Source organism: Coregonus clupeaformis, chromosome 19, assembly GCF_020615455.1.
Source record: "Coregonus clupeaformis isolate EN_2021a chromosome 19, ASM2061545v1, whole genome shotgun sequence".
NCBI lineage: Eukaryota > Metazoa > Chordata > Actinopteri > Salmoniformes > Salmonidae > Coregonus > Coregonus clupeaformis.
Window position 1 is genome coordinate 43994119 of NC_059210.1, and position 27499 is coordinate 44021617.

At 45.6% G+C, this 27499-nt stretch overlaps 1 protein-coding gene across 1 annotated transcript in view; it reads left to right on the forward strand.

The window, feature by feature from the left end:
* Nucleotides 1-6404: 6404 nt before the first annotated feature.
* Nucleotides 6405-27499, forward strand: part of LOC121531952 (hepatocyte growth factor-like) — a 40185-nt gene continuing 19090 nt past the window's right edge. Inside the window, exons 1-7 of the mRNA XM_041837546.2 lie at nucleotides 6405-6549; nucleotides 8230-8386; nucleotides 15213-15325; nucleotides 15701-15815; nucleotides 16759-16901; nucleotides 18015-18135; nucleotides 18595-18713. Coding sequence (XP_041693480.1) covers nucleotides 6501-6549; nucleotides 8230-8386; nucleotides 15213-15325; nucleotides 15701-15815; nucleotides 16759-16901; nucleotides 18015-18135; nucleotides 18595-18713 — 817 coding nt within the window. The 5' untranslated portion in view covers nucleotides 6405-6500. The remainder of the gene's footprint in view (nucleotides 6550-8229; nucleotides 8387-15212; nucleotides 15326-15700; nucleotides 15816-16758; nucleotides 16902-18014; nucleotides 18136-18594; nucleotides 18714-27499) is intronic.

Genomic DNA, 27499 nt, shown 5'->3' on the forward strand with positions numbered 1-27499 from the left:
TAGAGTTAAATGTGTCAAATCGGAGGACCTGTTGTCTGGACCTATGGCAGTCTCTATGGGGGTGCCACAGGGTTCAATTCTTGGGCCGACTCTATTCTCTGTGTATATCATTGATGTCGCTCTTGCTGCTGGTGACTCTCAGATCCACCTCTATGCAGACGACACCATTTTGTATACATCTGGCCCTTCATTGGACACTGTATTAACAAACCTCCAAACAAGCTTCAATGCCATACAACACTCCTTCAGTAGCCTCCAACTGCTCTTAAACACTAGTAAAACTATATGCATGCTCTTCAATCGAACGCTACTGGCACCCGCCCACCCGACTAGAATCACTACTCTCGACGGGTCTGACCTAGAGTAGGTGGACAACTACAAATACCTAGGTGTCTGGTTAGACTGTAAACTCTCCTTCCAGACTCACATTAAGCATCTCCAATCCAAAGTTAAATCTAGAATCAGCTTCCTATTTCGCAACAAAGCCTCCTTCACTCATGCTGCCAAACATTCCCTCTTAAAACTGACTATCCTACCGATCCTTGACTTCGGCGATGTCATTTACAAAATAGCCTCCAACACTCTACTCAGCAAATTGGATGTAGTCTATCACAGTGCCATCCGTTTTGTCACCAAAGCCCCATATACTACCCACCACTGTGACCTGTATGCTCTTGTTGGCTGGTCCTCACTACATATTCGTCGCCAAACCCACTGGCTCCAGGCCATCTATAAATCACTGCTAGGCAAATCCCCACCTTATCTTAGCTCATTGGTCACCATAGCAATACCCACCCGTAGTATGCGCTCCAGCAGATATATCTCTCTGGTCATCCCCAAAGCCAACTGTCACGGTTTCGGCCGAGGCTGCTCCTCCTCCTGGTTCGGGCAGGCTTCGGCGTTCGCCGTCCCCGGAATACTAGCTGCCACCGTTGTATGTTTCGTGTGTTGATTGCTTTGGTCTGTCTGGTACACCTGTGTCTGTTTGTGTCCTAATTACGTGTCCTATAAGTTCCTTGTTTTGTGTTAGTTATATTGTGTGTTGTTGTCCGCGTGTCGGTTGAGCTGCGTGTTTTGCGCTCTACATGTTTTGTTTTACGCATGTTGCGTACTGTTCTCACCTCTGTGTTTTCGAGGTCGTGTACTATTATTGATCACTTTACTATAGTAAAGTTTGTTGGACTAAACCTCTGTGTCCTGCGCCTGACTCCTCATCACATCCACATCGGTACCATACTGACACCAACACCTCCTTTGGCCACCATTCCTTCCAGTTCTCTGCTGCCAATGACTGGAACGAATTGCAAAAATCTCTGAAGCTGGAGACTCTTATCTCCCTCACTAATTTAAGCATCAGTTGTCAGAGCACCTTACCGATCACTGCACCTGTACACAGCCCATCTGAAATTAGCCCACCCAACTACCTCATCCCCATATTGTTATTTATTTTGCTCATTTGCACCCCAGTATCTCTATTTGCACATCATCTCTTGCACATCTATCATTCCAGTGTTAATACTAATTGTAATTATTTTGCACTATGGCCTATTTATTGCCTTACCTCCATAACTTGCTAAATTTGCACAAACATATTTTCTGTTGTATTTTTGATTTTATGTTTTGTTTTACCCCATATGTAACTCTGTGTTGTTGTTTTTATCGCACTCCAATTTGCATACCGCCCCAACAGATCCACAGAAGATGCAATCTCTATTGCACTCCACACTGCCCTTTCCTACGTGGACAAGAGGACAACCTACGTGAGAATGCTATTCATTGACTACAGCTCAGCGTTCAGCACCATAGTGCCCTCAAAGCTCATCACTAAGCTAAGGAACCTGGGACTAAACACCTCACTCTGCAACTGGATCCTGGACTTCCTGACGGGCCGCCCCCGGGTGGTATGGGTAGGTTACAACACATCTGCCACGCTGATCCTCAACACGTGGGCCCCTCAGGGGTGCGTGCTCAGTCCCCTCCTGTACTCCCTGTTCACCCATGACTGCATGGCCAGGCACGACTCCAACACCATAATTTGGTTTGCCGACGACACAACAGTGGTAGGCCTGATCACCGACAACAATGAGACAGCCTATAGGGAGGAGGTCAGAGACCAGGCCGTGTGGTGCCAGGATAATAACCTTTCCCTCAACGTGATCAAGACAAAGGAGATGATTGTGGCCTACAGGAAAAAAAAGAGGACTGAACATGCCCCCATTCTCATCGACGGGGCTGTAGTGGAACAGGTTGAGAGCTTCAAGTTCCTTGGTGTCCACATCACCAACAAACTATAATGGTCCAAACACACCAAGACAGTCGTGAAGAGGGCAAGACAAAGCCTATTCCCCGTCTAAAGACTAAAAAGATTTGGCATGGGTCCTCAGATCCTCAAAAGGTTCTGCAGCTGCACCATCGAGAGCATCCTGACTGGTTGCATCACTGCCTGGTATGGCAACTGCTCAGCCTCCCACAGCAAGGCACTACAGAGGGTAGTGCGTACGGCCCAGTACATCACTGGGGCCAAGCTTCCTGCCATCCAGGACCTCTATACCAGGCAGTGTCAGAGGAAGGCCCTACAAATTGTCAAAGACTCCAGCCACCCTAGTCATAGACTGTTCTTTCTGCTATCGCACGGCAAGCGGTACCGGAGCGCCGCGTCTAGGTCCAATAGGCTTCATAACAGCTTCTACCCCCAAGCCATAAGACTCCTGAACAGCTAATCAAATGGCTACGTGGACTATTTGCATTGCCCCCCCCACCCACACCCTCTTTTACGCTGCTGCAACTCTCTGTTTATTATCTATGCATAGTCACTTTAACTCTACCCACATGTACATATTACCTCAATTACCTTGACTAACCTGTGCCCCCTCACATTGACTCTGTACCGGTACCCTCTGTATATAGCCTCCCTACTGTTATTTTATTTTTGAATGATCTAATTTTTACTTAAAACTTTTTTTTCTTAAAACTGCATCGTTGGGTAAGGTTGTATTTGGCTCATGTATTTCTGTAATTTCTAAAAGCTTGTTTTCGCTTTGTCATTATGGGGTATTGTACGTAGATTGCTGAGGATTTCTTTTTTTATTTAATCCATTTTAGAATAAGGCTGTAACGTAACAAAATGTGGAAAAAGTTAAGGGTTCTGAATACTTTACGAAGGCACACACATACACCATCCAAACACACACACTTCCCTGGTGCCTGGCAAATCTGGAGGAAATCAAATTGGCCCATCTATCCTAGCACCCCCCACCCCCTCTACACCAATGATTCCCAGTTCCAAACCAACCTTTTAAGAATGTGCCTGCACCCTTATTAACTCGTAAATGTGGCAGGTTGAACTGGATGGTTACAAAGTGCAGGTTGAGGAGCTGTTTTTTTTATATACTGTTTATATTTATTCAGTTTTTCACAGTTTTCACAAGGTCATGGCAAGTCAAACCAAGGGTCCAAACAACTAATGCCTCCACTCAGTCTTAAATGGTTCCAGTGGTATGTAACAGTGAGCTAGCTACTAGATCTCTAATCTTAGTCTAATGTCAAAACACACACACTTCTATATCAGATCGTTATAATGGACTAATGGAGATTTACTCAACCCATAGCATCTGAACGATTCCAACACATCTGCTGCTAGTTATGAATGTGTGTGTGTGGTTATGAAAGTGAAAGACCCTAATTCATTGGTATGGATGGTTTATTATCATGGAGAGTGACTCTGTGGTTTATAATAATAATAATAATAATAATACAAAACCTCCTATTAGTAATCTACAGAGAGCGAGAATAGAGAGTGAGAGAGAGAGACATGGAGATGCATAGAATGTGAGTGTGTGTGTGTGTGTGTGTGTGTGAGGGGGGTGCATGTGTGTGTTCATTTAGGGGCGATGGCAGAAGAGGAGGTGATGAGATTCCCCATGTCCCAGGAGATATGGAAGAGAGGAGGTTTAGGATGCTGTGTGTCATCCATGAAGACAGAGCTGTTTGTAAAAGCTGAGATAAACCCGGACACTCTGGCTCATGTGTCTTATACCGTCATCAGGGGAACCTTTTCACTAATTAATACTTATTTTCCACATAACTTGTCCACTGAGATATACACTGAGTGTACAAACCATTAGGAACACTTTTACCTAATATTGAGTTGCACCCTATTTTACTCCTTTAGAACAGCCTCAGTTTGTCAGGGCATGGACTCTACAAGGTGTTGAAAGCATTCCACAGGGATGCTGGCCCATGTTGACTCCAATGCTTCCCACAGTTGTGTCAAGTTGGCTGGATGTCCTTGGGTGGATGGACCATTCTTGATACACACGGGAAATTGTTGGGCGTGAAAAACCAAGCAGCGTTGCAGTTCCTGACACACTCAAACCAGTGTGCATGGCACCTACTACCATACACCGTTCAAAGGCACTTCAATATTTTGTCTTGCCCATTCACCTTCTGAATGACACACATACAGTGGGGAAAAAAAGTATTTAGTCAGCCACCAATTGTGCAAGTTCTCCCACTTAAAAAGATGAGAGAGGCCTGTAATTTTCATCATAGGTACACGTCAACTATGACAGACAAAATGAGAAAAAAAATCCAGAAAATCACATTGTAGGATTTTTTATGAATTTATTTGCAAATTATGGTGGAAAATAAGTATTTGGTCAATAACAAAAGTTTCTCAATACTTTGTTATATACCCTTTGTTGGCAATGACACAGGTCAAACGTTTTCTGTAAGTCTTCACAAGGTTTTCACACACTGTTGCTGGTATTTTGGCCCATTCCTCCATGCAGATCTCCTCTAGAGCAGTGATGTTTTGGGGCTGTCGATGGGCAACACGGACTTTCAACTCCCTCCAAAGATTTTCTATGGGGTTGAGATCTGGAGACTGGCTAGGCCACTCCAGGACCTTGAAATGCTTCTTACGAAGCCACTCCTTCGTTGCCCGGGCGGTGTGTTTGGGATCATTGTCATGCTGAAAGACCCAGCCACGTTTCATCTTCAATGCCCTTGCTGATGGAAGGAGGTTTTCACTCAAAATCTCACGATACATTGCCCCATTAATTCTTTCCTTTACATGGATCAGTCGTCCTGGTCCCTTTGCAGAAAAACAGCCCCAAAGCATGATGTTTCCACCCCCATGCTCCACAGTAGGTATGGTGTTCTTTGGATGCAACTCAGCATTCTTTGTCCTCCAAACACGACGAGTTGAGTTTTTACCAAAAAGTTATATTTTGGTTTCATCTGACCATATGACATTCTCCCAATCCACTTAAGGATCATCCAAATGCACTCTAGCAAACTTCAGACGGGCCTGGACATGTACTGGCTTAAGTAGGGGGACACGTCTGGCACTGCAGGATTTGAGTCCCTGGCGGCGTAGTGTGTTACTGATGGTAGGCTTTGTTACTTTGGTCCCAGCTCTCTGCAGGTCATTCACTAGGTCCCTCCGTGTGGTTCTTGGATTTTTGTTCACCGTTCTTGTGATCATTTTGACCCCACGGGGTGAGATCTTGCGTGGAGCCCCAGATCGAGGGAGATTATCAGTGGTCTTGTATGTCTTCCATTTCCTAATAATTGCTCCCACAGTTGATTTCTTCAAACCAAGCTGCTTACCTATTGCATATTCAGTCTTCCCAGCCTGGTGCAGGTCTACAATTTTGTTTCTGGTGTCCTTTGACAGCTCTTTGGTCTTGGCCATAGTGGAGTTTGGAGTGTGACTGTTTGAGGTTGTGGACAGGTGTCTTTAATACTGATAACAAGTTCAAACAGGTGCCATTAATACAGGTAATGAGTGGAGGACAGAGGAGCCTCTTAAAGAAGAAGTTACAGGTCTGTGAGAGCCAGAAATCTTGCTTGTTTGTAGGTGACCAAATACTTATTTTCCACCATAATTTGCAAATAAATTCATTAAAAATCCTACAATGTGATTTTCTGGATTTGTTTTTCTCAATTTGTCTGTCATAGTTGACGTGTACCTATGATGAAAATTACAGGCTTCTCTCATCTTTTTAAGTGGGAAAACTTGCACAATTGGTGGCTGACTAAATACTTTTTTCCCCCACTGTACATGATCCATGTCTCATGGCTTAAAAATCATTATTTAACCTGTGTCCTCCCCTTCATCTACACTGATTGAAGTGGATTTAACAGTTGACATTAATAAGATTTCACCTGGATAGTCTATGTCATGGAAAGACCAGGTGTTCCTAATGTTTTGTTCACTCAGTGTACCTTCACTACTCAATATGTTGTTAAACAGTGAGTGAGTGTAGTAGAGGAGTAAAGTGGGAGGAGAGCGCTGAGAGAGAGACAGAGAGAGAGAGAGAGAGAGAGAGAGAGAGAGAGAGAGAGAGAGAGATATCCATGGTGTGTTTCTACTCAGAGGCATCTGTGCTGTAGCTGAGTGAACAACCCCAGTCCCTCTGTCCGAACGAATTCCACCGTTACTATTATTGGGATATCAATAATAGTTTATATCGTGAACAGCCTTAGCAGCAACTATGTGGATTTACAACATTATTTTTACTCTCTTAATCGTCCGTTATTCTGGTAAGTTTGGGAGACAGTCGCCAGGGCATTTCAGCCTTTATGGTTGTAGGCTAATTGAGATTCATCAGTTTGTTGTTTAACTTTTCTCCTCTCCCTCTCCACACCTGGCATGTTGCAAAATCTTATGTTACGTAGTCTAATGTGGAATGGTGGATGTGATTTTCTACAAAACAACACATAAAAAAAACCTGTGTAAAATCCATTACCTTTCAAGTTAGCTGCCCAGCTAACAAGGAACGTAACTGAGACATTTGTTACATTCCCTGTAAGTCTTCCAGAGGTACTGAATGTCATAGCCCGTTTGGGACATTATAGGCACATTCATAACGTTTCTAATAAGTATTATAGAGGTTATAAATATCAGGTCGCTATACAGACATCATGGGAACATTAAAAACGTTCCTTGGTAGTCCATGAAAGTTTCTGAATATCATGTTATTTTGGAGATATCCTAGGAACATTTCATAACGTTACATTTAGAGCTATGGTTTGTCTTCATATGATAGAAATACATTTTGGAACATCGTCTGTATGTTTCACAATAACGTTATCATGACTTATGTGGGGACTAAAATAACTTTGTGGTCACGTCCTGGAACGTAATTTTGTTAGCTGGGTGGACAACTTTAAACTGTAAAAAAATGTAGACCCCATCTCTATACTTTTTGTGATGCTTCTACAGCAAACGTGCGTAACATCTTTTTTTAAAGCCAATTAAGAGAAGAACCCTGTGCGTGTTATGTAAAACTATGTTTATCGAGCTGAAGCGTGAGACATAACCTCTTTGGTAGGAGCGCGTCCGGTCTCATGTCTCCCACCGCAAAATGTGTTGGTGAAAATAGGCTAAATTCATGCAGGTTTCACTCAGGATAAACACTAATTCTAATGCTTCTAGACGAGTCTAACGTGAACTCGCTGATCCCGGTCAGCTTTCACTATTTAGAAAGAAAGTAATGTTTGCTATAGGCAATTGATAATACTTGTATAGGTTTTCTTCCAAATTGTGGCTCATATTAGGTCATACGTTTATGCACTTTTTTCTCTATTACTTTTATTGAGGAGGAGAATACTGGAGTATTAAGACTAAACAGAGATAGCTATAGCCTGACTGTCTGCTACTGGGCTGTTTATGTACTAGTCAACACAGCATGGTGTGTGTGTAGTGGGAGGGGAGGGGGGGGCGGCGGGGGGGGGAGACAGAGGGTGGAAAGAAACTGTGTGTGCATGCGTGTGTGAGAGAAAGAGAGAGAGAGAGAGAGAGAGAGAGAGAGAGAGCGAGACGAAGGGTAGGGGGTAAGTGAGTGTGTCTCAGCTGAAACGGAGGAGAGGAGAAGAAAGGGAGGTATCTGTCAGTCCGTGAGTGTGTCAGTAAGGGGACAATGAGTGATGAATGTACATCCCATTAAGCCATTCATATTAATGGTAGTAGAACCAGGCTAATTGACACCTCGTGATGCTGCTGGGTTTGTCTCAGTCCTGATGGGAACATCAATACAGCCTCACTGGCCAAGGGGTGGACACTGCATTCAACACCTTGTCATACTGTGTGTGTGTGTGTGTGTGTGTATGTGTGTGTGTGTGTGTGTGTGATGTGTGTGTGTGTGTGTGTGTGTGTGTGTGTGTGTGTGTGTGTGTGTGTGTGTGTGTGTGTGTGTGTGTGTGTGTGTGTATGTGTGTTAGAGTGCAGGAGGAATGCATTACAGGACTACCAGAGGACTGACGGCGTGCGATTGGTCCATTTGCCAGACACTGCCCTCCATACTAAAAGCAGGAAGTTGAGCGTTGTGAAGTGTGCCCGTGGCTGCAGCCACAACAAGATACTACCATTCACCTGCAGGTAGGTATTGTGCCTCTGTGACCAACTCCTGGGTTTGAACTATAGCAACAATTTCTGCACCTGTAGCTTCACATGCTGTGTCTCTGACCACGTTTACATGCAAACCAATATCCCGTTATTATTGGGGATAGTCAAGTATTCTGTTTTTGAGTTGATGCATATATATCCTGTTTACAATAACCCGAAAAAGTTTGTATCCCGGTTATGAGAAACCCGGATAAATGCCTGGGATATGCTGATCTAAGACGGGATACTGTGGCATGTACATTTTTTTTCCCGTTTACTGTTGTTTTTGTGGTCTGCACAGGCTCAGTTTCACATATCATGGGTGTTGTGTGATGATGTTTTCATCTGATTGTCAAACAAATCACTTCAAAGTAGACTACCTGCACAGTTCGATCCCCCATAATTCCATAATAATTTAGCCTACTATAATGAATTTACTGTAATTTACTACTGCCGACTTTCACCCCTAATTTAGACAAGTTTCTGCTTATCATTTACAACATTTGGTAGGCCATTTGTTTGTCAAATATAGTTTGATACATGCAACTTCTCTTCTGTCATAACTTTTGTTGCCCCAGAAGACTAAATAAAGTAGTGCTCACCAGAATAATGTCTTCCATTGATAGTTAACACCGGTAACAGTGGCAGTAGGTGCAGTTTAAGATGAGGGAGGAAGATAAAAAATTTTATGAGCATGGCCTTATTTCTATTACAGCATATTGGATGACTGTCATTCATATTCCATTCACCCAGCTCAATGTAAGATTGATAGGTTTAGGCTACTACATGATACGCACATTTTCCCTATACCCATCATGAGGTTGCTAGAACCTAGCCTATGAATGAAAGTTTACAATGTAGGTGCACAGGTCAAGAGAAATGTAAGTAATCAAGGTGACAGACATTGACACAATCTTGCCTGCATCTAGCTGATCTAGGTTGTAATCATTAGTCCAACAGTTGCAAACAAGAGTTTCTATTGGACAAATTCAGGAATGTTTATCCTGGTTTCGTTCTGTTTGCTTCCGTTTATCAACAGAATTAACATGAACATTATTAACCATTTAGCAGATGCTCTTATCCAGAGTGACTTACAGGAGCAATTAGGGTTAAGTTCCTTGCTCAAGGGCACATCGACAGATTTTTCACCTAGGCAGCTCGGGGTTTAGAACCAGCGACCTTTCGGTTACTGGCACAACGCTCTTAACGACTAAGCTACCTGGCGGTATGAATACACCCCAGATCACACGCAAACACAGTTCACTTTCATAGCAGCCAGATCGTTGTATAATTCCTTCTCGCATCTACACGCTCTCCTCCTCTCACCTTTTCCCTTCTATTGTGGACTTCAGTGCACAACACATCACCTTTCCAAGCCAAACCTTCATTTCATAACCGCTAACCACTACACACAGCCTACATCGTTGTCACCATATTAGCTAACGTCAAGGCAACAACATAGCTAAACCCGCTACAATCATGCAGTACAGTTAGCAAGCAGTTTAGCAGTTACACCAGTGGGCCCCAGTGGCAAAAAAACAAAAGCTTACCTTTTGTTCCAGTGTTGGATAGCCATAGCCAGCTAGGTAACATAACATCCCTCTCTGTTTGAGCTGGGTGTTTGAGTAGGCTAAACTAGCTAGCTGCATTTGCTAGCTAAGTAAGTGAAAGTAAAAAAAAAAAAAAATATATATATATATATATATATATATATATATATTGTGACGTCACGAGAGGCTACACAGCTTTCAGCGGGATTGCTCAAGTAGTGCAAGGAGACAAGGTTCAAACAAAACAAGGATTTTATTATAGGTCTTGGGAAATTAACGAAAATATAACAAAATTCTGTTCTCTTGTGGCTCTTTAAGGGTTAACAGTTCAGGGATGTCTCTTCCACATCCAAAATCATAATTCTCACTCGCTCAGATAACTTTTCCCCAGCCTTACTGTAGTCCACGTTGCAGCTAGTGGCCAACCCAGCAAAAAGTCCTTCCAAATGTCTCTCACGTATTTCCACAGGTGCATATATCCAACGGTGAGTATTTCCCAAAGGTAAGTATCTCCAAATCCTTATATTCCTCATGGAAGTGGACGTGCAGCACTCTTGTCCTCTAGAGAGCCCAGGTTGGAGACTGTGTCTCTTCCCTTCCCAAACCTTCAGCTCATCAGCTCCTCATTTGTTTCAGCTGCGTGGGAAGATTGGTCATAGAGGGGTGGAGTTCCCGACCATACCAGCAGATGGAGCCATAGCTGTCTGGGTTTGCAGCCACCTCAGGGGGATGTAACGTCCCTCCAGGACACAGCCTCTCGTGACATCACACATCCCCCTCCTCGGGACCGACGTCCTCGTCGGGGTAAAGGCAGCGAAGAAGGCATCACGCCGGGAGAGGGCGTCCGCATTGCCGTGGTGCTTGCCAGACTGCTCTCTCTTCAACTCCTCCAACTCTAGGACCAGGGACTCCGCCTCCTGTTGTCTCTCCTTGAGTTTCTTACTGAACGCATCAGCCTTGGTTTTAGCAGAGTTTAGCTTCTGTTGAGCAGCTTTCAGTTCCTTCTCTCTCTCTGCCTCCGCATTCTTCATCTTGTTCTCCAACACCTTGTACTTCTCCTCTGCCTTCTTCTGGACCTCCTTACTACTGCGCAGGGTCTCCTCACACTCCTCGATGGTCCTGCGCAGCCTCTCCAGCTCCTCCTGTTGCTTAGGGAAGGAGCTCTGTTGGAGTTTAGCCTGGAGGATATCTAACTCTTCTGTCTTCATGTCTAACTGTTGCTTTAACAAACGATACCTCTCAGCGGTCCCCTTCAGACCAGACAGTTCTTTGTCCAGATTCTGTAGCTCCGTCTCTGTGTCGGTCTGGGCACCTGCCATCCCTATCAGAGCCCGGGCGGGAGTGAGTAACTCGGAGGATTGCACCGGAGCCTTCCCAGGATGAGTCTTGCCTCTCCGTTTCCGAGGTACTCGGGTTATCCTCTCCTGAGACTCTCTCCAGAGCGGGTAAAAGGCTGGGCAGTCTCGTCCAATTAGGACAGGAACGGGAGGGAATCAACCACCCCGCCGTCGTGTGTATGGTTCCCCGTGTGCTGGTCATTGTAAGTTCAGTAATGGGGTATTCTCTGGTGTCCCCATGGACACAGGAAACTGGGAAGACTTTCCCCGGGGTCAGACACGTTGGGCCCACCAAATCCTTACGCACCAGGGTGGCCCGGCTACCAGAATCCAGTAAGGCCTCCACATCATGGTGATTCACAGTTACCGGGCAGGTGGGGGGTCGATCTGGGCCGCCATCTACGACTCCCAAGAGCGAGGCAAAACGGTGTGTGGGTGCTGAGCTGGAGGACTCCGCAGTGGGCATAGGTTCATCGGCTGGTTTCCCACACTGCCAGGAGATATGTCCCATCTCCCCACACCGGTAACACTGTCGAGTTTCCCCCTCCTGGTGTACTCTTCTTGGACCCGTCTGGTTTCTGGCTCCCCCTGGAGCCGGGATAAGTCCTGACGTGGCTGGGTTCGAGACCTTGGGGTCCTTTGGACGGGTTCTTCCCCTTTGTGGTGGGGCCGCACTCCTGGGGTCTTTTCGGGAAGCATTCAGCATCTCCGCTGTGGCCTGGTACTTTTCCACAGCTTCCACGGTCAGATCAGCCGTGGTCAAGGCCTGTTGACTGATGAACCGTTTTGCCTCATAAGGCAGGGCGCGTGAGGGTAACGATCCACCACAACGGCCTCCACCACCGCCGCTGCTGTATTCCTCTGCGGATCCAGCCATTTCCTTGCGATTCGGACAAGTTCATGCATCTGCGCCCGAGGAGGTTGGTCTGGTTGGAAGGTCCAGCCGTGAAAGCGCTGGGCCATACCAAACTTTGTGAGTCCATCTCTGCTGAGGATCTCAGACTTCAGGGCATCATAGTCAGTAACCTGGTCAGGGCCCAGGTCCCGGACAGCATTCAGCGATTCCCCGGTTAGAAAGGGGGCTAACAGACCAACCCACTGTTGCTTGGGCCAGGCTTCCCTAGTGGCCGTGGCCTCAAATGCATGCAGGTATGCCTCAATGTCATCGGTAGCTCCCATCTTAGATATAAAGTCACTTGCCTTTATTGGGCGGGTATTTTGGACCACCCTCTGTCTCTGCAACTGCAATTCCTCTGCCTTCAGAAGGTTGGCTTTCTTTTGCTCCTCCAAGAGAGCCACGTTTACTTGCATCTGGGCTTGCTGGCCAGCAACAAGGGCTTTCAATATGTCCTCCATTTCAGTCGGCGGGGAGCCTACGGCCAACTTGGAAAACTGGGTGATCAAACCTTCGGTATCCTCCTCTGACATGCACTATTAACGCTTGAGCGTGCCCGTATTCTCCACCATCTGTGACGTCACGAGAGGCTACACAGCTTTCAGCGGGATTGCTCAAGTAGTGCAAGGAGACAAGGTTCAAACAAAACAAGGATTTTATTATAGGTCTTGGGAAATTAACGAAAATATAACAAAATTCTGTTCTCTTGTGGCTCTTTAAGGGTTAACAGTTCAGGGATGTCTCTTCCACATCCAAAATCATAATTCTCACTCGCTCAGATAACTTTTCCCCAGCCTTACTGTAGTCCACGTTGCAGCTAGTGGCCAACCCAGCAAAAAGTCCTTCCAAATGTCTCTCACGTATTTCCACAGGTGCATATATCCAACGGTGAGTATTTCCCAAAGGTAAGTATCTCCAAATCCTTATATTCCTCATGGAAGTGGACGTGCAGCACTCTTGTCCTCTAGAGAGCCCAGGTTGGAGACTGTGTCTCTTCCCTTCCCAAACCTTCAGCTCATCAGCTCCTCATTTGTTTCAGCTGCGTGGGAAGATTGGTCATAGAGGGGTGGAGTTCCCGACCATACCAGCAGATGGAGCCATAGCTGTCTGGGTTTGCAGCCACCTCAGGGGGATGTAACGTCCCTCCAGGACACAGCCTCTCGTGACATCACAATATATATATAGCTCTCTCTCGATTCTCCTTCATTTTTGAAGAAATTAATTTGTTCAAAACTGTTCAACTATTGTCTTTCTCAACTACTCACCACATTTTATGCACTGCAGTGCTAGCTAACTGTATCTTAATATAGTCATTCTCTGATCCTTTGATTGGGTGGACAATATGTCAGTTCATGCTGCAAGAGCTCTGATAGGTTGGAGGATGTCCTCCGGAAGTTGTCATAGTTACTGTAAGTCCATGGAAGGGGGTGAGAACCACGAGCCTCCTAGGTTTTGTATTGAAGTCAGTGTACCCAGAGGATGGAAACTAGCTGTCCTCCGGCTACACCATGGTGCTACCCTACAGAGTGCTTTTGAGGTTACTGTAGACCTTCATTGCAAAACAGTGTGTTTTAATCAATTATTTCGTGACGTGAATATATTTAGTATAATTGAATCTAAAAATGAAAACTTTTTGATTGTTTCACTATTTTTATGAAATTAGCTGAGGATGGTCCTCCTCTTCCCCCTCTGAGGAGCCTTCACTGACCGGTAAAGTTGTCTGTTTCGTTTAGGGACCGGGGAGAAAATGCAATAACTACAAAACAATGGAAAGATTGGTCCTGTGCGAAATGTCCAAATGTCATCAGTTTGACCGGTTTTAAGGAAATGAAAAGCTGAGAAAATGACGAAAAAAGTTTCTGATAAGACTTAAATTCGTCTTGGGTGCATATTTTATGTGGTTGAAATACTGTCTGCTTGCATAACACATTACACGTACATTTGCATTTTCTCGAGAGATGCTGAAAGAAATAAACCATATTTCTCCACTCCTGTTCCTGAGACAAAATTAATGTGTTTTATAATTTCACTGCAGGAAAGGCATAGCCTAATTCTGCAGGAGTTAATATTATATTACACTACATGTGAGAGGTTATAGGCCTACAGTCAGTGTCCATATTTCAGTTACTATTCCATTTAACCCATACTTAAATTAGGAATATTCTGTTAATTCATGGATACAGGAATACTAATGAGCGGGATATCAAAGGTGCATGTAAACGGCTTATCCCAAATAAGCCCTTAAGTGGGATATGAGCTGCTATCCAGAATACTGTGTGCATGTAACTGTCCCATCTTATGATGTTTTGGCTTCAATAAGAGTTGTTTTCCACCTGTAGTTAGATAATGTCGCTGTCAATTTTTGCCCATTTTCTTTTTTCTTTATTGAATGCAGTAACTCCCCTCAATGTACTCTGCACATTTTATGACTCTAGAACCAAGACAATGTATTCAAAATAGCTTCTGAAGTTTCATAATTGTGGTCTTTTTTTTTATTTCCTGAAAAGGTTATATTTAGGAGAAAATAGGTTTTCATCAGACAGCGACAATATACTGTATTTCTTGTCCAAGTCAGCCCAAACTCTCTATAGTAAACATGTGGGTTGGGGTCAATTCCATTTCAATTCCAGTAAATTCAGGAAGTACACTGAAATTGAAATTATTTTCAATGAGGAACATTTGGAATTGGAATTTGGTTTTCTTTTGACTGGAATTTAAATGGAATTGTCCCCAACCCTGCTTAGTGTAATACACTACCACTTTGTAATGAGAAGTCTGGTTTCCCTTAGTGTCTTTCAGCAGCAGCATGAGTCTGGTATGCATGTCTAGCTTTGCCCTGACAGACTCAGTCCTCTCTGCAGTAGCAGGCTTGGGTTCAGTTATATTTAAATTCAGGACACATACTGTATAGTCTGCATGTTAATTGTAAGTCACTTTGGATAAACATGCCTGCTAAATGATTATATTACATCAATTGATCAATATTCCCCTCTCTTCCTTCTCTCACTCTCTCTCTCTCTCTTTCTCTCTCTATCTAGAGCGTTCCTGTATGATCAGAAAAACAGGAAATGCCAGTGGCTGTCATTTGACAGGAACTACACAGGAGTCCATAGCCAACACAACTTCAACTACCAACTCTACCAGAAGAAAGGTACTGTACACAATCTCCCTGTCTCTCTCTCTTTCTGTCCTCCAGCCCTCTCCCCCCTTCTCTCTCTCCAGCAGTAGAAAGGCACTGCTTACAAGTGTCTAAAGTGTCTCTTTCTCCTTGTTCTCATCATAGTTTGGTACCCGGGTTAGTAGTGTTATGTATGTGTACAGTAAAATTGAACAGTATGGTGGATGTGAGACCCAAACTAACATGCTCTGTCAGATGAGTAAAACAGAAATGTTCTTACAAACAGTCCTTTTTTTGTTGGCTGTCTTCTCTCTCTCTCTCTCTCTCTCTCTCTCTCTCTCTCTCCCTCTGTCTCTCTCTCTCTCTCTCCCTCTGTCCCTCTCTCTCTTGTTCTCTCTCTCTTTCTAGCCTATGTGCAGGAGTGCATAGTGGGGACAGGAGTGAACTACAGAGGGAGGAGGTCTGTAACAGCTAGTGGAATCAGGTGCCAAGCCTGGGCCTCTCCTATCCCTCATGAACACAAGTAAGCTAGAACCTGTGTTTGTGCATGTGGTGTGTGTGTGCGCCTGTGTGCGTGTGTGTATAGTGATACATTAGCTGGTGATTAGTCCTAAGGGACCAGTCATTCATCAGTTGTAGTCCTCTCTGACACTTTACACAGTCAGGGATCATTTCCTGTTGTAGTCTAACTGTTTATGTAGGGTGTGTGTGTGTGTGTGCGCGTGCGTGCGTGCGTGTTCAAGAGAGTTTATACTATAGAGAGAGAGAGAGAGAGAGAGAGAGAGAGAGAGAGAGAGAGAGAGAGAGAGAGAGAGAGAGAGAGAGAGAGAGAGAACACAGGGAGAGAGAGAGAGAACACAGGGAGAGAGAGAGAACACAGGGAGAGAGACACTCGTGCCAGAAGTTCATTAGAGTAGCACAACCATCCACCCCTTCCTCTTGTTCTCCTCCTCCTCGCCCTTCTCATCTTTTCTCCTCCAATTTTCACCTTTCTTCCCTGTGCCATCCCAAGGTATTAAATTACTTTGAAAGTATTTTTACTGAACCATCAGAGAGAGAGATGTTCTGTTAAGGCTTGGTATGTCAAGCAATTACAGCTAAACTGTGTGCATGTGTTCTTTATCAGTGAGTTTACACTGGGGCACATACACACACACACCTCCATCACACCGTTACCATATGTTGCATTATGTTGCCTAACTCTGTGCCTTCCGAACTGTTTTAGCTGTGACCCATATAAACCCTTCCAATTGATCATGTGACTCAGCAAACAAAACCTCAATTGAGTTGTTCCTCAGTCAATACGTAGATGTGTATGACTCAGTGTTGTAACACATGCCATGTTCTACGCTACACCATGGAGATTTCCCTTCTGCCTTTCAACTCTGCACCAGATAGAATGAGAATATGTTTGTGATTGAGTGAGATATTGATGAACACTAATTGAAGTCCTTCTCTCCCTCCAGTTTCCTACCGAGGAGGAACAGGAAGAAGGACCTGAGAAACAACTACTGTCGTAACCCTGACAACGCTATTTCAGGACCATGGTGCTTCACTACAGACCCCAACGTCAGACACCAGGACTGTGGAGTACCTGAGTGCTTACAGGGTAGGACACACGCATGCACATACACATACACACACACACATTGACCACTGTCAACAACTAGTGGCTCTAACATGGTGGATTCTCTCCCTCAATGCCCCTCATTGATGTCCACTTAACTGTGGCAAACTGCAGCCAAGTGGAATATCAGGTGCGGTCTCAGTAATGTAGTAATTATCAACTGTTTGTGAATTGGCCTGAATTGCTGCATGCAGAAGTGTGTTTCAGTTTATGTTGTCGATTCTCATTTAATCTTTCCCTGGCTTTGTTAATTGTTTTAACCCAAAGGGACTCAGTTTGCTTTTTTGCTTTTCAGTCAATACATAATCCATGTTCCTAGTGGGGATTCTGACTAGTAGGTCAGTTAAATGGCTTTCTCAAAATAACTAATACAGAATGCCTCATTTAGGCATGGAGCAGTTTTCCCACCACAGCCGACGGGCTGCACCATTTATCTGTACTGTGATCCCTTCTCCCTGTGGCACTAGATCATGGCCTGTGGTATCTAGAACTGGATGACGCAAACTGTCACAGGAGAAATCACTGTTTCTCAGATAGTGTCTAGAGGACAAAGGTCCTCTGTGGATAATAACATGTATCTAGTTAATAAACAACTGACAGTGATGTGATAAGGGGTGTATGAAAATACACAGGACAACCAGAGATGTGTGTGGGAGGGAGGAATCCACAAGGTTGTTATAAGAGAAAAAAATAAAAATGACTGGAAAGGTTCATTTGAAAGAAAGTTTCCAGTAATGAGGAACACTGGGACATCACACACACACACGCACACACACATTCATATACACACATACTGGGAATAGTAGACTCATAAACATCTGTTTCTAATCTGATCTGCTCTGCTGTTTACATTGCTCACACACACACACACACACACACACACACACACACACACACACACACACACACACACACACTGATTGTTGACTCATTTGACTTAAGGGGAGACATTTTACATTACCTTTTAAATAGTTGGGACAATTATCCAGAAACAATTGTGGTATTGCACCACATGCTGTTTATGTAGTATCTGCATAAATAATGTCCATGGCATGTTCAAATATCACCTGTGTGTGTGTGTGTGTGTGTGTCCAGTGGAGTGTGTGAGCTGTAACGGGGAAGGCTACAGAGGTCCTATGGATCACACAGAGACGGGACGGGAGTGTCAACGCTGGGACCTAGAGGAACCACACAAACACCTCTTCCACCCCAAGAGGTAACACTCACACACGCATCCATGCGCACATGCGCGCACACACTCAGTATGAGGTTGAATATGCATTACAGAAACACAGGGATGACTAAAGACGTGTTAACGAGTCTAACACTAATCCACACCACCTGCCGCTGGGGCAGGACACACACACACACACCCTTCAACTCTGTGATGAAGAGGTTCTCAGCACCTCTGAGGCTCTGTTAGTATACCTGGAGGAGGAATTAGATGCAAAACACCTGCAGTGACCAGTATACTCTGCCCATGTAGGCCCTATGGCCAACACACACATATTATAGATACACACACAAACGTATAAATGCGCTTGCACTGATGCAGACACACGCACGCACGCACACACACACACACACACCGGCATACCCATTTGCTCACTGCTCATATGTATCTACATCTGTCCCAATGACTTTTTGAAAACCTTCACTTCTGTTTGGGTTGTAGGTATCCTGATAAAGGCCTAGACGATAACTACTGTAGGAACCCAGATGGACGTCAACGACCGTGGTGTTTCACCCTGGATGCACACACATCCTGGGAGTACTGCAACATCACAGCCTGCCGTGAGTGTGTGTGGGTGTGTGTGCATTCGGAAAGTATTCAGACCCCTTGACTTTTTCCACATTTTGTTACGTTACAGCCTTATTCTAAAATGGATACAATTATTTATTTTTCTCGTCCATCTACACACAATACCCCATAATGACAAAGCGAAAACAGTTTTTTTTTTTTTTTATTACAAATGTATTACAAATAAAAAACAGAAATACCTTATTTACGTAAGTATTCAGACCCTTTGCTATGAGACTCGAAATTGAGCTCAGGTGCATCCTGTTTCCAGTGATCATCCTTGAGATGTTTCTACAATTTGATTGGAGTCCACCTGTGGTTAATTCAATTGATTGGACATGATTTGGAAAGGCACACACCTATCTATCCCACAGTTGGCAGTGTATGTCAGAGCAAAAACCAAGCATGAGGTTGAAGGAATTATCCATAGAGCTCCGAGACAGGATTGTGTCGAGGCACAGATCTGGGGAAGGGTACCAAAACATTTCTGCAGCATTGAAGGTCCCCAAGAACACAGTGGCCTCCATCATTCTTAAATGGAAGAAGTTTGGAACCACCAAGACTCTTCGTAGAGCTGGCCGCCCGGCCAAACTGAGCAATCGGGGTAGAACGGCCTTGGTCAGTGAGGTGACCAAGAACCTGATGGTCACTCTGACAGAGCTCCAGAGTTTCTCTGTGGAGATGGGAGAACCTTCCAGAAGGACAACCATCTCTGCACCACTCCACCAATCAGGCCTGTTTGATAGAGGCACTCCTCAGTAAAAGGCACATGACAGCCTGCTTGGAGTTTGCCAAAAGGCTCCTAAAGGACTCTCAGACCATGAGAAACAAGATTCACTGGTCTGATGAAACCAAGATTTAACTTTTTGGCCTGAATTTTTTATTTGTTTTTATTTAACCTTTATTTAAGTAGGCAAGTCAGTTAAGAACAAATTATTATTTACAATGACGGCCTACAACAGCCAAACCCGGACGACGCTGGGCCAATTGTGCGCCAAACGTCACGTCTGTAGGAAACCTGGCACCATCCCTATGGTGAAGCATGGTGGTGGCAGCATCATACTGTGGGAATGTTTTTCAGCGGCAAGGTCTAGGAGACTAGTCAGGATTGAGGGCAAGATGAACGGAGCCAAGTACAGAGAGATCCTTGATAAAACCTGCTCCAGAGTGCTCAGGACCTCAGACTGGGGCGAAGGTTCACCTTTCAACAGGACAACGTCCCTAAGCACACAGCCAAGACAATGCAGGAGTGGCTTCTGGACAAGTCTCTGAATGTCCTTGAGTGGCCTAGCCAGAGCCCAGACTTGAACCCGATCGAACATCTCTGGAGAGACCTGAAAATAGCTGTGCAGCAACACGCCCCATCCAACCTGACAGAGCTTGAGTGGATCTGCAGAGAAGAATGGGAGAAACTCCCCAAATACAGGTGTGCCAAGCTTGTAGCGTCATACCCAAGAAGACTCACGGCTGTAATCGCTGCCAAAGGCGCTTCAACAAAGTACTGAGTAAAGGGTCTTAATACTTATGTAAATGTTATATTTAATTTTTTAATTTTTAATAAATTTGCAAAAATGTCTAAAAACCAGTTTTTGCTTTGTCATTCAATGGTATTGTGTGTAGATTGATGAGGATTATTTTTTTTAAATCCATTTTAGAATAAGGCCATGTGTCCATGTGTCCATGTAAATACCCTGTTTTTTTGTGATTTTTTTATTTTACGTATATATTTCCCTATTGTCACGCCCTGGCTCTGGGGACTGTAGTATGTTGAGCCAGGGTGTGAGTTTTCATTTGTGTTTGTTCTAGTTGTTGTATTTCTATGTTGGCCAGGATGGCTCCCAATCAGAGACGGCTGTAGCTCGTTGTCTCTGATTGGGAGCCATACTTAAGTAGTCGTTAGGCATTCATTTGGTGTGGTTTCTTGTTCCGTGTTGGTTGTGAATTAACCAGGGACGTCACGTTTTCGTTTTGTTGTTTTGTTCGTGTGATCATTCAAATTAAATAAATATGTTCGCATTCCATGCTGCGCCTTGGTCCTCCTCTGTTCCCGACGAACGTGACAGAAGAAACCACCAAGACTGGACCAAGCAGCGTGTCCAGGAGCAATCGCCAGGGAGATCTCTAGCAGATCTCCTTCGCCTCCTCGACTGGGTCAAGCCGGGTGAGGAAGAGAAGGGCCGGACTTGGAAGCAGAAGGGCGAAAGTCTGGCGAGGGACATGGAGATCTGGTCCACGGGTAGGAGAGACGCCCATAAATTTTTTAGGGGGGGGCTCACGCCGTGGACGACGGGGCAGCAGGGGGCCGCGATGGAGCGGTTAGTAGAGGAGGCCGCCAGGTTACGGGGGCCACTGGTCACAAAAGGGGAGGAAAGTGTAGAGGCACGGCGAGAGGTACTGGGGTGTGTTACCAGTCCGGTCCGGCCCGTTCCTGATCCCCCGCGTGGGGCCAGTGGTGTGTGTCCCCAGTGCGGTCCGGCCTGTTCCTGTCCCTCGCACCGAGCCTGTGGTGTGCGTCGCCAGCCCGGTTCGGCCTGTTCCTGCTCCCGCACCAAGCCAATGGTGCGCGTCGCCAGCCCGGCCCGGCCTGTTCCTGCTCCCCGCCACAAGCCAATAGTGCGCCCGTCAGCCCAGCCCCCCGCCCAAGTCAGTGGTGCGTCGTCAGCCCAGCTCGCCCGGCTCCTGCTCCCCGCACCAAGTCAGTGGTGCGCGTCAGCCCAGCTCGGCCCGCTCCTGCTCCCCGCACCAAGTCAGTGGTGCATTTCGTCAGCCCAGCTCGGCCCGCCCTGCTCCCGCACCAAGTCAGTGGTGCGCCGTCAGCCCGGCTCGGCCCGTTCCTGCTCCCCGCACCAAGCCAGTGGTGCGCCCGTCAGCCCGGTCCGGCCCGCTCCTGCTCCCCGCACCAAGTCAGGGGTGCGTTTCGTCAGTCCGGCTCGGCCCGTTCCTGCTCCCCGCACCAAGTCAGTGGTGCGCTTCGTCAGCCCGGTCCGGCCCGCTCCTGCTCCCCGCACCAAGTCAGGGGTGCGTTTCGTCAGTCCGGCACAGCCCGTGCCTGTTCCACCGGTGCCTGGTTCAGCACGGGTCAGCTGCTTCACGCCGGAGCTAGAGCAATCCGCTCCACCAGTGTGCAGTCCAGCTCCGGTCAGCAGGGCCAGACCGGACCAGGGGTACTTTGGGGGGTTAGAGAGGGAGTGGGGATCATGCCCGGAGCCGGATCCGCCGCCAAGGTGGAGTGCCCACCCGGTCCCTCCCCTGTGGTATTTGGTTGGCGCGGTCGGCGACCGGGGTACTGTCACGCCCTGGCTCTGGGGACTCTAGTATGTTGAGCCAGGGTGTGAGTTTTCATTTGTGTTTGTTCTAGTTGTTGTATTTCTATGTTGTCTCTGATTGGGAGCCATACTTAAGTAGCCGTTAGGCATTCATTTGGTGTGGTTTCTTGTTCCGTGTTGGTTGTGAATTAACCAGGGACATCACGTTTTCGTTTTGTTGTTTTGTTCGTGTGATCATTCAAATTAAATAAATATGTTCGCATTCCACGCTGCGCCTTGGTCCTCCTCTGTTCCCGACGATCGTGACACCTATCACACTTTTCATCCTTCTAAATATACTTTTCTGCAACCCACCTCACTCAATGTAGAACAGATTCTATTATTTACTCACCTTTATCTAGAATCTCCAGTTGAAACTAGCCAGCCAGCTAACTAGCTAACTAGTTACTTGTTATTAGCCACCGTTAGCGGTTTTCACCCAGAACATCGGATTTTCTGCCGAAATAACTGAATCACTGGACCTTAACACCGGATCGCAACTAGCTAGCCGCAATTGAATGGATGTCGAATGGATGTTGCTGTAGGCGAATAACCACTGCCCCCGAAGCAAGAATCAGTTAGCCTTGAGCTAGCCTCGAGCAGGCCCATATCCCGGCTATCTACCTCTCTGTCTACCGGACGGGAGTAGCCAGCTAACCAGCTAACTAGCTACTTGCTATTAGCCACCATTAGCGGTATTTCACCATTGTCCTTGGCCTGCACTACATACCAGCCAGCTCTAGCCTGGACTATTATCGGCCAGTCTGCACTGTCTGCTCAGCGCGTTATCACATATTGCTGTTCACTGGACCTTATGATCACAGCCTGCTAGACTGTTCCTTTACACGGTACCCTGTCCTGTTTATCTGTTTAGCCTCAGCCCAAACTTTATCGCCATTACCAGTTGTTGTCTTAGGTCTCTCTAATAACACCTGTGATTGCTTTATGACTCTCTCCCATGCCAATATGCCTTGCCTATTGCTGTTCCAGTTAGTTCTGTATTTTCACTGTAGAACCCCAAGTCCCTCTCAAACTGCCTCAAATAGTTCCTTTGTTCCAGCCCCCATACACGCAGAGACCGGCTCAATCGGTGCCTCCAGTGATGCTATCTCTTTCATTGTTACCCAACGCTTAGGTTTACCTCCACTGTACTCATATCCTTCCATATCTTTGTCTGTACATAATGCCCTGAATCTATTCTACAACGCCCGGAAATCTGCCCCCTTTATTCTCTGTACCCAACACACTAGAAGACCAGTTCTTAAAGCCTTTAGCCGTATCCTTATTCTAGTCCTCCTCTGTTCCTCTGGTGATGTAGAGGCTAACCCAGGCCCTGCAGCCCCCAGTATCACTCCTACTCCCCAGGAGCTATCATTTGGTGACTTCTGTAACCGTAAAAGCCTTGGTTTTCTGCACGTTAACATCAGAAGCCTCCATCCTAAGTTTGAGTTATTCACTGCGTTAGCACACTCCGCCAACCCTGATGTTCTTGCAGTGTCTGAATCCTGGCTTAGGAAGGCCACCAAAAATTCTGAAATGTCCATCCCCAACTACAACATTTTCTGTCTAGATAGAACTGCCAAAGGGGGTGGAGTTGCAATCTACTGTAGAGATAGCCTTCAGAGCTCTATCATACTATCCAGGTCTGTGCCCAAACAGTTTGAGCTTTTACTTCTAAAAATCCACCTTTCCAGAAATAAGTTTCTCACTGTTGCCGCTTACTACAGACCCCCCTCAGCCCCCAGCTGTGCCCTGGACACCATATGTGAATTGATTGCCCCCCATTTAGCCTCAGAGTTCGTACTGCTTGGTGACCTAAATTGGGATATGCTTAACACCCCGGCCGTCCTACAATCCAAACTAGATGCCCTCAATCTCACACAAATTATCAACGAACCTAACAGGTACAACCCTATATCCGTAAACATGGGCACCCTCATAGATATCATCCTGACTAACTTACCCTCTAAATACACCTCCACTGTCTTCAACCAGGATCTCAGCGATCACTGCCTTATTGCCTGCGTCCGTAACGGGTCCGCGGTCAAACGACCACCTCTCATCACTGTCAAACGCTCCATAAAACACTTTAGCGAGCAGGCCTTCCTAATTGACTTGGCCCAGGTATCCTGGATGGATATCTATCTCATTCCGTCAGTAGAGGATGCCTGGTTGTTCTTTAAAAGTAATTTCCTTTCAATCTTAAATAAACATGCCCCATTCAAAAAATACAGAACTAAGAACAGATATAGCCCCTGGTTCTCCTCAGACTTGACTGCCCTTGACCAGCACAAAAATATCCTGTGGCGTACTGCATTAGCATTGAATAGCCCCTGCGATATGCAACTTTTCAGGGAAGTTAGGAATCAATATACACAAGCAGTTAGGAAAGCAAAGGCTAGCTTTTTCAAACAGAAATGTGCATCCTGTAGCACTAACTCCAAAAAGTTTTGGGACACTGTAAAGTCCATGGAGAATAAGAGCACCTCCTCCCAGCTACCCACTGCACTGAGGCTAGGAAACACTATCACCACCGATAAATCTACAGTAATCAAAAATGTCAACAAGCATTTTGCTACGGCTGGCCATGCTTTCCACCTGGCTACCACTACCCCGGCCACCAGCTCTGCACCCTCTGCTGCAACTTGCCCATGCCCCCCCCGCTTCTCCTTCACACAAATTCAGACAGCTGATGTTCTGAAAGAGCTGCAAAATCTGGACCCCTACAAATCATCTGGGCCAGACAATCTGGACCCTTTCTTTCTAAAACTAGCCGCCGAAATTGTTGCAACCCCTATTGCTAGCCTGTTCAACCTCTCTTTCGTAACGTCTGAGATCCCCAGAGATTGGAAAGCTTCCGCGGTCCTCCCCCTCCTCAAAGGGGGTGACACTCTAGATCCAAACTGTTACAGACCTATATCCATCCTGCCCTGCCTTTCGAAAGTTTTTGAAAGCCAAGTTAACAAACGGATCACCGACCATTTCGAATCCCACTATACCTTCTCCGCTATGCAATCTGGTTTCTGAGCTAGTCATTGATGCACCTCAGCCACGCACAAGGTCCTAAACGATATTATAACCACAATTGATAATAGACAGTACTGTGCAGCCATCTTCATCGACCTGGCCAAGGCTTTCGAATCTGTCAACCACCGCATTCTTATTGGCAGACTAAATAGCCTTGGTTTCTCAAATAACTGCCTCGCCTGGTTCACCAACTACTTCTCAGATAGAGTTCAATGTGTCAAATCGGAGGGCCTGTTGTCTGAAACTATGGCAGTCTCTATGGGGGTGCCACAGGGTTCAATTGTTGGGCCGACACTTTTCTCTGTGTATATCAATGATGTCGCTCTTGCTGCTGGTGACTCTCAGATCTACCTCTACGCAGACGACACCATTTTGTATACATCTGGCCCTTCATTGAACACTGTGTTAACAAATCTCCAAACGAGCTTCAATGCCATACAACACTCCTTCAGTAGCCTCCAACTGCTCTTAAACACTAGTAAAACTAAATGCATGCTCTTCAATCGAACGCTACTGGCACCCGCCCACCCGACTAGAATCACTACACTCGACGGGTCTGACCTAGAGTATGTGGACAACTACAAATACCTAGGTCTCTGGTTAGACTGTAAACTCTCCTTCCAGACTCACATTAAGCATCTCCAATCCAAAGTTAAATCTAGAATCAGCTTCCTATTTCGCAACAAAGCCTCCTTCACTCATGCTGCCAAACATGGCCTCGTAAAACTGACTATCCTACCGATCCTTGACTTCGGCGATGTCATTTACAAAATAGCCTCCAACACTCTACTCAGCAAATTGGATGTAGTCTATCACAGTGCCATCCGTTTTGTCACCAAAGCCCCATATACTACCCACCACTGTGACCTGTATGCTCTTGTTGGCTGGTCCTCACTACATATTCGTCGCCAAATCCACTGGCTCCAGGCCATCTCTAAATCACTGCTAGGCAAATCACCGCCTTATCTTAGCTCATTGGTCACCATAGCAACACCCACCCATAGTATGCGCTCCAGCAGGTATATCTCACTGGTTATCCCCAAAGCCAACACCTCCTTTGGCCGCCATTCCTTCCATTTCTCTGCTGCCAATGAATGACTGGAACGAATTGCAAAAATCTCTGAAGCTGGAGACTCTTATATCCCTCTAACTTTAAGCATCAGATGTCAGAGCACCTTACCGATCACTGCACCTGTACACAGCCCATCTGAAATTAGCCCACCCAACTACCTCATCCCCATATTGTTATTTATTTTGCTCATTTGCACCCCAGTGTCTCTATTTGCACATCATCTCTTGCACATCTATCATTCCAGTGTTAATACTAATTGTAATTATTTTGCACTATGGCCTATTTATTGCCTTGCCTCCATAACTTGCTACATTTGAACACACTGTATATATATTTTCTGTTGTATTTTTGACTTTATGTTTTGTTTTACCCCACATGTAACTCTGTGTTTTTATCGCACTGCTTTGCTTTATCTTGGCCAGGTCGCAGTTGTAAATGAGAACTTGTTCTCAACTGGCTTACCTGGTTAAATAAAGGTAAAAAAATAAAAAGGCTGTAATGTAACAAAATGTGGAAAAAGTCAAGGGGTCTGAATACTTTCCGAATGTACTATATGTGTGTGTGGTATGAGTAACTACTCCAAATGTACAGCTTCCTGTACCTGTCATTTATCTCTACATGCCCTTACAACTGTCTTGTAATATTATAACTTTTCACACAAACACACACGCTTACAAACACACATGCGTATGCACACACACTTTAGAAAGCTCAGTTACTCTGCTATATAAACCTCCTGTCAGACACACAGACACAACACTAGGGTCACACGCACTATGCTCCAGTTACATACAAGATGAGTGGTGTGTGTGTGTGTGTGTGTGTGTGTGTGTGTGTGCGCCTGTTTATGCGAGAAAGGGAGAGACCGAAAGAGATCTCTGCAGTCATCACATCTCTGCTTGTGAGCTGAAGTGAAGTGGGTCTATAGAAGGTTGACAAAGAAGAGCACTTTAAGGCTGTGTGAGTGTGTTTGTTGTTTCTTTGTTGGGCTCTTCTCTGCTCTGTTAGTCATCAGCAGCACTGGAACTGGAACTTTACAAGATAGCATCTTATCGGTTGGACTCTCTCTTTCTTTGTCTCTCTTGTGTAGTATCTGATACAGGCCTTGGAAGTCAACCCAGTCCAGTTTTATGGTCTAACCCTTAAACATTGTGTTAATGAAACCAAGGCAGAAGAAAGACGTAGAAACAAAGAGTTGAATTGTTTTGGCCTTTTCTATTCCCTGGTCCTGTCTTTATAATCCTCACCAGTAGCACTCTATTGTTAGACAGATCCACAAAATACTGTCTGTGGAGAGACAAAAGGCTTTTTATTTTATTTTATTTATTTCACCTTTATTTAGCCAGGTAAGCCAGTTGAGAACAAGTTCTCATTT